Source organism: Gavia stellata, chromosome 25 (genome assembly GCF_030936135.1).
Source record: "Gavia stellata isolate bGavSte3 chromosome 25, bGavSte3.hap2, whole genome shotgun sequence".
Taxonomy (NCBI): domain Eukaryota; kingdom Metazoa; phylum Chordata; class Aves; order Gaviiformes; family Gaviidae; genus Gavia; species Gavia stellata.
In genome coordinates, this window is record NC_082618.1 from 13,369,566 (window position 1) to 13,380,467 (window position 10,902).

The 10,902-nt window shown below is 38.4% G+C and overlaps 1 protein-coding gene across 1 annotated transcript in view; it reads left to right on the plus strand.

The window, feature by feature from the left end:
* PITPNM3 (PITPNM family member 3) overlaps positions 1–4,021 on the plus strand; it is a 110,131-nt gene extending 106,110 nt beyond the window's left edge. Inside the window, exons 17-20 of the mRNA XM_059829530.1 lie at positions 1,554–1,703; positions 2,577–2,760; positions 3,164–3,292; positions 3,695–4,021. Of these exons, the coding sequence (XP_059685513.1) occupies positions 1,554–1,703; positions 2,577–2,760; positions 3,164–3,292; positions 3,695–4,003 (772 nt within the window). The 3' untranslated portion in view covers positions 4,004–4,021. The remainder of the gene's footprint in view (positions 1–1,553; positions 1,704–2,576; positions 2,761–3,163; positions 3,293–3,694) is intronic.
* The last annotated feature ends 6,881 nt before the right edge of the window (positions 4,022–10,902 follow it).

The following is a 10,902-nucleotide window of genomic DNA, read 5'->3' on the forward strand; positions in this document are numbered from 1 at the left end:
GCCTTGCTGTCAGCCACCTGTTTATCTGTCGATGTCAGGCTGATCAAAAGAGTTACCGTAATTCTGTACTCAAGACCATGCTTACCCTACATTGGGAAAAAGGAAAAAAAAAAAAAAAAAAAAAAAAGAAAAACCACACAAACAAAACAAAACGGCACCTGAAAATAACAATTCATTGAAGTAAAATCAGTCAGCTGTCCTAGCTCTCCAGCATTTCTTAAAAGTCTCTTATGCTAAGTAAATCATGAAGAATGAAGATGTGTGAAATAAAATTTGTTGGCCTAGGTGCAGGACTGGGGTAGCTGTGCTTTTAAAAAAATCTTATGTTTAATAAAAGTCCAGTTTGATTTAATACAGAGTTTTACTTTAATATTGCACTTAGAATTACATTGCCTACCCACTTAGGAAGTAGCTTTACAGCTTCCTTTGAATCCCTACTTTGGAGGCTAAATCAGTGAGATGAATTTAGCTGAAACAGAATGTGTTGTTACCCACCAGTTAACCAAGTCCAAAGTCAATTTACAGTCTTCTGTAGTGCTAATTAAGGAGGAAGAAATGTTTTACCTCAGTGTAATAGAACAGACAATCAATTCAAGAAAAGAGAGTTACTTAGAAATGAATTAAGGTGTATTCAGAAGCTAAGCTCCCATGGGCTTTTAGACTGCAGGAAAAAATTTCAAACAGGCATGAAAGAAATTGCCCTGTCTTTGCTCATTAAGCAGTGCATACATATTGTAAGAATCTTCATCACCAGATATAAATTTCTAGATCATACAATAATCATCTTTCTGAAGGAAAGAAGATGTGGTCTTTAGATTACATTTTTTAGGGAATGTGAGGTCATGGGATGGTTAAGAGCTTTGGATCGCTTTGTGCTTTATTAGTGTCTTAATGTCCAGACCTCTTGGGAAAAATACATCATGAAGAGCTTTCACATGCCTTGCCATGAGAAAAGCCGTCTATGATTGCATTTCTCGTTTGGTTTATGTTTGTTTTGGGGTGGGCTTCTGTCCCATGTCCCCCCCACCCTTTTCTGGATTGGCATTCCCATTGTAATTTGCAAGGATAGAGGGATGGGTAATGCTAGTATTACCAACTGTTCATCTAATGGAGAAAAGCTGCTTTGTGTAAGTACATGCCAATAAAAGGTGCATATCACTTCTTCCATTGTAATTTCTGATAATTTGCCCATAACTGTAGACTGCTGGGGAAAAATGTAGCTAATTTATGTGTGTATGTACCTGTGTGTGTGTGCATATAGATAGCATTCATGTCTTACATGTGTACATATATACACAGATAGCATGTTCGAGTAGTAGTTTGAGTAATTCAGGCTGTTCTGTGGGTTTTTTCCTAATTCTTTTAGGTATTTATCCACATGTGATTTCTTATTAAAGTCAGCTTCCAAATTTCTCTTTGGAAAGCTATTTCCTAAAAGCGACTTTTGAAGCTGTAGATCCAGACAGATCTAATTTCGGGTCTTAGCTGGAACGTGCAGAAAATACATTCTGACATTTTGCTTTTTAAATGTATTTATTGCTTTGACTCTCCAGAGGGGATCAAAGTAGTGCTGCAAGTTACCTGACTGTGCTCCCCCGAGGAATGGAATGTGTTGTGTTCAGCATTGATGGTTCATTTGCAGCAAGTGTTTCCATTATGGGAAGTGACCCCAAAGTCCGAGCTGGGGCCGTTGATGTTGTCAGGTAAATGAGGTTTGCATACTTCACTTTTTAAATCTCTAACTTTCCTGTTTGAGCACAATAGGAAGGAAGAGGGCAGAATAGGGGTTTTTTGCTAAATAAACAATAATTTCTTGAAGGCCAGGATTCTTTGCAGATACATTTCTATATTTGCTTGGACATCAGGTCTGCCTGATTTTCAGAGGCATCTTAGAATGCTATGGTTTACTTTGAAATTTGTAGTTTAAATTGCCTAAAGATTAAAAGTTACTTCTTGGGAGTATGGCCTTAAAGTGTCTGCAGTGAATTAGTGATTCCATGTGTTACTGTGATTAGCAAAGAGTGTATTTTGCGTTTCACTAACTTCAAATAAGGACATACGTCTACTTCAAAAATATCAAGTGCGATGAATGCAAGAGCATTTTTTGGAGGAAAGATGAAAAGGCCTTTTAATCCATTCTTGCAAGTCTGTTAATGTCAGACTGGATGGGGAGATACAGCTCTCATTTTGGAACTTGCATGGGAATGGAGGGATGTCAGTTTTCAAGAGTGTCCACTCCTTACAGCTGAAATGGCAGGAAATCTCATTAAAGGTTTCAAAGGTAGCAGAACTTGATGTGTAGCAAGCTCTATTCTAAATACATTTTTAAATAGCTCTCATATTTTAGATAACATATTGTATAAGAATCTCTCTTGCTTCCCTCTGTCTCCCTCCAGATGTAGACATAATTACTTAATTTCTCGATAGGAGCAGAGATTAGGCATGCTGCTTTCCACTTGTTGAAGGATAATGTCCGACTTCTAACTGGGTCTGTGCTGAGCAAAGAAATGCTGACCTGACCTGTGGGTATTGTTTCTCTTTCTGCAACTACATGATTTACCTGCTGTTTCTGACAGGCATTGGCAGGACCTGGGATATCTGATTATCTATATTACTGGCCGTCCAGATATGCAAAAACAGCGTGTGGTTTCATGGTTGTCTCAACATAACTTCCCACAAGGGATGATCTTCTTCTCAGATGGACTTGTTCATGACCCACTGCGACAAAAGACCATTTTTCTCCGGAATCTCATGCAAGAGGTACTAGAAACTTGTTTATAGCCCTAAAACCTTTTTCCAGAGAATGTCATTCAGTGAAGTTAGAGATCTCCTTTCCTTTTGAACAGTAAATCTCACTGGCCATCACAAAGTCTTTTTGCCATTCCTCATTTCTTTTCTCAGTTTTTGAAGAGCAAGGAAGGCTGATAAAACATCCAAAGGGGCCTCCTGGCATAACAAATAAATAAATGAACTACTTTTTCTTTCCTGTGTGCACATCTGTAGTTCTTGCTTGCATGCAGGCAGACAGATTTAGCTTTCTGTGGTTTACAGAATGAGGTTGTTAACAATGAACTCATCTGCTGCTTCATTGCAAAGTAAGTGCCATCCTTGTAGTGCATGGTGTTCAATAGAGCGGTCACTTTGGAAGTAATATTTGTTTCAGTGCCACATCAAAATCTGTGCTGCATATGGTTCCATGAAGGATATTTCTGTGTACAATGTCTTGGCTCTGTCGCCATCCCAGATCTACATAGTTGGACGATCAACAAAGAAATACCAGGCGCAGTGTCAAGTAAGTAACTCTTGCTACTCAATCAGGAAGTCCAAGGGGGAACAAGGAAATGCATGCGTGTGAATGCATGCACAAACACACACGCACACAAAAAAGACAAAGAGCAGAGACAATGTTTCAGAGAAAGATGGGCAGTTTTGGTTTCAGATGAGGCATTTTCTGGCAGGGTGAATAGTAAAGAGAATTGAGTGGTCATAGGTTGTATCTGCAAGTGCATGCATCACATATTGCTGAATGACAAAATGGAATGGGTTGCTGAAAAAAAAAAAGTGAGGGGAGAGGAGTGTTAGTACTCTCTAGGTATCTAACTGGTATGCCAAAGATAGGAACTTAATTCCTCATAGAGCTCATAGGTCAAGGCAGCAGTAATTTGTCACTCCCTTTCTCTCCTTCCTATTTCAGTTCCTCAGTGAAGGTTATGCAGCCCACTTGGCCTCGCTGGAGTTCAGTCTCCATTCACGATCCAAAAAGAACAACTCTCGGATGATCTTGAGAAAAGGCAGCTTTGGCCTCCACTCCCAACCTGAATTTTTGCGCAAGAGAAATCACCTCCGCAGGACTATGTCTGTACAGCAACCTGACCCACCTTCTTCAAACCCCAAGCCAGAGCGTGCCCAGAGCCAGCCCGAATCAGACAAAGATCATGACAGGCATTTGCCCTCCATTGCTTGGGTTCGAGGTGGAGTTCACAAATTTGAATCTGTCCCCTAGGAAGCTTGGGAATATAGATCTTGGGTGCACCCCGTTAAACTTGTAGGCATGCCTCAAAGATAATATTAGGCAGCTTCAAACTAAGAGATGTAGAGGGGACCCTGTACCTTGGAGTCTCCCCTGCTCTGGAATCTGCCTTCTTAACACCAACTGGGGAACTTCCAGTTTGTTCCTCTTGACATGTTTATTGGGAAATTTTAAAACAATCTAAAAATATCACAAGTGCTTATAACATCAAAGCAACAGGAAATATCTTTGGTTATTTTTTACAATAGATGTAATAAAATGTGCAATAAGAGAAAAAGCTGTAACAGGCTGATTTTACTCAGAAGGAGGATTGTGGTATCAGCTAACTAGCAGCACCCAGAACAGTAGAAACAGTAGGGTCCTGTAGGTTACAGAAGAGGTTTACACTTTAAACATTAAATAGTTGTAATTGCTTCCACTTCACTTTTGATAAAGCGATACACTTGCAAGGGAGGCAGAGGTGGGAACTACAATAGTGGATGGTCAGGATTTGTACAGCAAGATGCTTTTTGGGTGCCTTAAACCCAAGATTTCCTTTCAGCTTACAGTGTTGGTCAACAGACCCTAACATGGGCACTCGTGTTTGTGTGATGAAGACATCAAGTAAATGGGAGAACTCCACTTATGAACCAAATCATAAAAACTTCATGTTAGAAATAAATGTGTCTGCCACAGTTTGAAGCAGTTAGTGTTGCTGTATACAAAGTAATGTGCAAGTGTACAAAGATCACATTGTTTTGTGGAACTTGGTGATTGTGCAAAATGTGTGGACTACTCCGAGTAAGGAGATGGCTCTGACCATCTCAGTCTGAGAGACGGATCCTAAGATGGTAAGCTAAAGGGAGCCCTTTTAGTAAGAGATCTGCAAACGTCAGAGCAATCACTTTTTTCATTATTCTAACTAGAATCTTTAAACTGGAGGAGAAAGTAAGTAATGGAATTCCTGTGGGTAAATTGTTTACCTTCTCATGCTTTATAGCAGCTGCTGTGTTGAGACAATCTGTAGCATTCAGAATTACAGCATTTGAGCTTCAAAGAATGGACATGCCAAATTACAGGTGCCAAATAGATGTTTTCCTACTGATTTAAATTTCTCTTGGCTCTCTCAAGGAACTTACTAGAAGTAAAATGTGTGAAATTTTCCCTAAGTGGAAGTATTTCTAAAGTGTTGTAGTTAGTTTTAACATAGTAGTAGTTTGCAGATTCTTCACGCAGGTACTTCCACTGCACTAAATTGACCAAGAGAACTTTCATGACTGAACTGAAGCATGTTTTAAAACCTGCAATGAGGTTACAAGTGCATATAAAAAAACTTTTATTTAAAAGTTAAAACCAGACTATATTGACACTGAGAAAGCTTGACGTCAGTAGAAGAATTCTTTTTCAGGTTGGTTGGTTGGTTTGTTTTTGATTTTGGGGAGTTGGGGTGGAAAGGGTGTCGTGCCTTCCCCCTCACCCCTTACTTTCAGGTTTTCCTAGGCTGTAGCTAGACCAGAAACAGTCTCTCAACAAGTCTGTTGGTTAATGATTTTGAAAGTTGACATGTAAAGCAAACAAGAAATGCAATGGAAAACTATTAAGATAGTGCAGAAGTAAACCTAAGTCTATACTCCCTATTCACCCAAAAGTTTCAGTGTGCTTTTTGAAGGGCATAGGAATGTGGCTTTTGCTTTAAAAGGCAGCAAAGTAGCTTATAAATGGAGATCCTTGATTTATTTTTTTGGAGGTTACTTGGCAAGGTTGTCAGCCTATTTCAAACTTCCTGAAAAATCTCTGGCACCTCAGTAATTTGTTTTTTATAATGCTTCCTTTAAGGGAAGGGGTGATCTTTGCTGAAGATGTAGGAAAGATACTAAAAGTTTGGTAGCTCACACTAATTGGGAGCAGGTAACTACAATATGGGGGGGGCTGCGTTTTTATGCTCTGTTGCCAAGTCAGCCAGCTACAAAAGCTAAATGAAAGACATCCACAAACTATATTGAAGTAGTCTTCAGGTTTACAAATGCTTTCCCAGTAGCATCACACCTAGTTCTTTAACCCACAGATTTGGAGGAATTATTCAGTGTTCTGTCTTGGCCCACTGTATATATTAATTCTAATCACATAGTCCATTTCTTCTCCTGTCCTCTGCAGCTAGGAGGGGATTGCACAGGTACACCAGACTCCATCTCCCTCCAGTCAGTTCTCTGTTAGCATGCTCCTGCTTGTTCATTTTAAATAGGCATGGGAATCCAAGGCTCGTGAGGAAGGAACTCACTAGACAAATTTTAAATTTGCTGAGGGAACCTAAAAGCAACATTGATTGATTGCAAAGTTCTTTTTAAGCATTAGGTGTTGTGTAGCATGTCTCCTGATACTAATCGCTGTTCCTGCTGCAAAGTTCAAAGGTAATGTTGCTGTAGCCATCTACCTCTATCATCCAAGAGACTCCATAATCTATTTTTTAAGTTGCTGTAGTAGAAAGGCCTGCTTCCTTTCAAAAGAGGGATTTGTATGTAATTCTGTTACTGTATTAAAGGAACTAGCGTCTGAGCACAAGGTTAGAGAAATCTCCTACGTTGTTAAGGTCTTTTACTCTTGCAGACACAATATCATTTTGCAGGGTACCATGTCATGAAAACTCTGATTTTGTGTATTTATTTCTATTAATAACTGGGTCACCTTTACAGTAGTCATTGTGCTGGCTTCTCTTAAGAATATTATGAGCTAATAGTAGTAAAACAAAAGCTAGTGTGTGTGTGGATGATTTAGAGTGGTAACAATTGCAAAGTTTCTACACATGGTATTGAAATCAAGCTGAAAATATTTTCCCTGACTTCGTTTCCTACAATATATGAGAGCTCACGTGGCCTTTGCATTATTCCAACACTACTTACTGCTCAGGGCTAGAATGGTTTATCTCCTGAGCACATGCCTCCAGCTGAGCACTTTAGCAAACAATGATACAGGCATTAGCTTAGAGGTTAAGGCTTCATGTTATTTGGGAGCTGATCTTCTGAAACATCAGATGCATTTTTTCTGAAAGCACTAGCCAGTTGCCACTAAAATGGTAAAACAACTTCTGTTGGAGCTGAGAGTATGAACAAGATGATGAGTGTGATTTTAGACGTCTCACAACTAGTCTGGCAGTTCAACATACATTCTCTGGCAATGGCTGGGCACCTCATGCATGTTGAACCACTAGCTTTTTTTTATTTCCCCCAGCTGTGCTTGGGGCGATCCCTGAGGTTTGCCTGATGAATCACTAGTTTTATAGCATAATTTTTCAATCGTGTTTTCTCTTACAACATTTCCGTCCGGTCAGAATTTTAGTTATAGACTTTGTCCACATGAAACTGCATGCAGTGGTTCATGGGTATTCACTTTGCAACTGGATTTCAGTTTTACTTGTGCTGTCACAGGAGGGTTATCAGCCCTCCTAAGCAGGCCATTTGCTGAGGATAAGCTTGACCCTACAGTCATCTTATTCTTTGGTTGCAAGTCCTCATTGCTGCAGTCTCTGTGCAGTCAGCACTTACTTACTTACTTACTTACTTACTTAAACTTTATAGGCTGTGGAAGTGTTAAAGCATACACAGAAGGGAAAGGGACAGAGAAGTCCAGCAGGAATGGTGGGTGCCCGAAGAACACAATTTTGACTCATTAGTAGTTTCAGCACCTTTAGTGCCTCCAGTCTGTTACAAAAAGCACATTCTTTTCACGGGCTGAATGGAAGAAGTGTAAGTGAAACTGTGAAAGACAAAACTTGTTATTCCAGTGGGTACTAAGGCAGCAGTACAAGTCAGTGCAAAGTAGGCCACAGTTGGAAGCATTTACTTTTTTGCCCTGTTGATATGGATGCAGTTTTAAATTACTGTAAAAAAGTGGCTGTGATTAATAGCAGTGGTAGACTTACCTGAGATGTTGTGAAAACACACCTTCACAACCATGGTGTTTCGTTTTTGTGTGTGTATGTGTGTAGCTACTGGAAGACACTTTAAGTGAAGTTTTGGTTCTGCTTTCACAGTAAATTTGTAACCAATATACTTCTAAAAAAAAAAAACACAACAGTGGCTGTTTATTCAATTTTATTGTCTAGTTTTAGGTAAGTTTGAAAAAAGATATCACTGTATAAAGAGTGCAGAATATTCCACAGACCTGAATAGTGATGTTGATCCAAATCTGCTTATTTTGAATAACCTTTTTTTTTTGTAGTGTTTGCATACACTAGTGCTGTTGGAAGAGATTCTTGCTTGACCAAAGTACTCCCATTTAGTTTTGTGGCATGGTTTATACCTATTCAGCATAAAATTTTGTTAGATGTAAAAATGACATGGCATTGATAATTCTTCTTGTTCATTGGGGTTCATGAGAGCTGCCATTTTGATTTGTTTACATGAAAATAGAGTCTCACAGATTATGTCACCTGTTCGTCTAGTACCTAGGGAAGTCACTTCTAGAGTTAAAACTTTCACTGGTTGTGTAGAAGTAGCACTATCAGTAAACTAGAGAAAAAATTACACACCTTAATCTACTATGAAAATAAGCAGAACAACGACAATTTATCTGGAAGCTCCGCAGTTCTGCAAAATAGCCTTTGTTTACCATTATTAGTGAACACATTGCAGTCTTTAGGCCAGGGCACTACTGTGTGTGTTTAAGCAAATCCCCAACACTTAGATCTGTAGTATCGTCATGTACTTCATGGAATAAATTTAGAAGGGAAAAAAAATCGTTTTTTCCTTCTTTCGATATTGTTTCCTGACTTAAATTTGCTAAAAACTTTGTTTATAAGCATTTTTAATAATACCTGAAATCAGTAGGTAATTTCAGGTTTTAGAATTTGTACGTGCATCAGTTTTTACTGAACAAATAGGATTTTCCCCACAATTTTTCCCCCCCTCTTGCATCTAAGCCACAGAAAGTTGAGTACATTACATTATAAAAGTTCTAGATGATTGGAGTATGAGCACCTCTTTAATAAGCTCATTGGCTTAATAATGGAGAGAAGAGATTGTACACTGCAATTTCATCATTTTTCTGATTAGAGCTTGAAATGTGGGATGTGAACTCAAAATTTCTGCATTGAATTGTTCATTCCAGGCATGCAGGGGAGAAAATGGCACTTTCCACCCTCATCTGGAGATGGTACAGGATAGAATTCCCATAAACACAAAACTTTCCAACTTACCTCCTCAGCTTCTCTAAGAGCAATGATTCTTCATGGTCTGTGTTCATAGCTTCAGCAGAAATTGTGGGTTTAACAAAGTAATTTGACTTCCATGATGTTTAATCACTCAAGTGTAAATATAAGTTCCTACAGATGATCCTAAATTCAGTCCCCCATAAAAATGGAGGTAATAACACATTTTTCTGCATGAAGAGAGCTCTTTTTTCCAGAAACAAGAAATGGCCTGGAGCAGGTAGAATCCTGTGCCATGAACTCTGAAAGTGAAGTCAGGTGTTTTTCCTCTTTCCCTCATTTTAGTTCAAGCCCAAGGTAAGGGGATTACAGTTTATTATCTATTTGTATTCATCTCAATAAGCTACCTTTGAAGCTGGATATAATTGTGGGGGACGGGGGAACATGAAACAAATTTGACAGTTCATTTCTCATTTGTAAGGATGTACAGAACTTATGGGAGGAAGAAAGAGAGAGGCAGGCTTACTGTGGAATCCTGTGAGATGGTATATATCAGAGATTACAATGCTGAAACATAATTTACAGACTGCAAGCTTTAAAGATAAGGTTATTCTGGGAGGACTGGTGTAGCACCCAGAATGGCAGTCCTCTCACAGAACCCCAAGCCTTTTGCATAACTTACTTTTCTATTTGTCAGGGAGGGAAGGGGGTAGTCCACTTACAACTGAATTCATACAAGGAAACTTGAAATTGTACATGTTCTTTCAGTCTATAGTTTTATTAAGTGCATACTTTTAGATATTGTTTGTCAGTGAGAAGGTTCTATCTAGTGACAAATGTTTATATTTCTTATGGCTGCCTTGTAAAAATTCAAAGATGTACAATAATTAATTTCTTAATATGAAATAAGGAGTAAGATTTCTACAACTGGTATAGATTTTGATGTGAGCTGGTTTTTAAAATCTTATAACAGATTAGTCAAATAAATAAAACCTTCCTTACTTTAAGCAAACAGTGTCACTGATTTTTCTTACTAGTGATGGGGGAAAGTATTAGATCATCATTGTACATATCCTAGTAGCCAGTGGAAACAGTATAAATACATCTGACTATCTGAAATAATACTTAGATTGGAGGTTGACTTCACAAAACTCCAACCTTCATTCCTTTTGAAAAGTCATAAAAGAAAATATTTCAGTAATGAGACACCATCTTTGTGAAAGCTTTATAGTAGTAGTTTCAGTACATGCAAAGAATAACTTCAAGCTACTGTTCCATATAGAAAGGTGGTAAAAAAAACCCACACAGCAACACAACACACACACACACAGACTACATCAAGAAATAACACAAGCTAAAGCTCTTAGTCATCTGAAAGCCTGGAAGTCAGGGTTGTTTTCATGTTTCCAGGCCTCATTAACTGTTTCAATATTTTAAAACAGTTTACTTTGTCACAAAAAAAGAAAAATCAGGAGCAAGTTTGAAATTGATACTTAACACATAAATCAGAATTGACCATGACTGCTTCCCATATTTATACTTAATACCATTAAAATTTTAGTAGTTCCAATTTTACTGAATTACATGTGCATCTTCAAAATTATCAAGTAGAGCAAAGTTTCTCAAATCAATCTTTTGTTTGAAGGTTCATCTTAGAGTGAATGTAATCTGAGAAGCCTACACAAAGCTGCTACCATGGAAAACAGCCTTGGTGTTGAACTCTAGAAACTTGAGAAATCTTTGCTTCAGC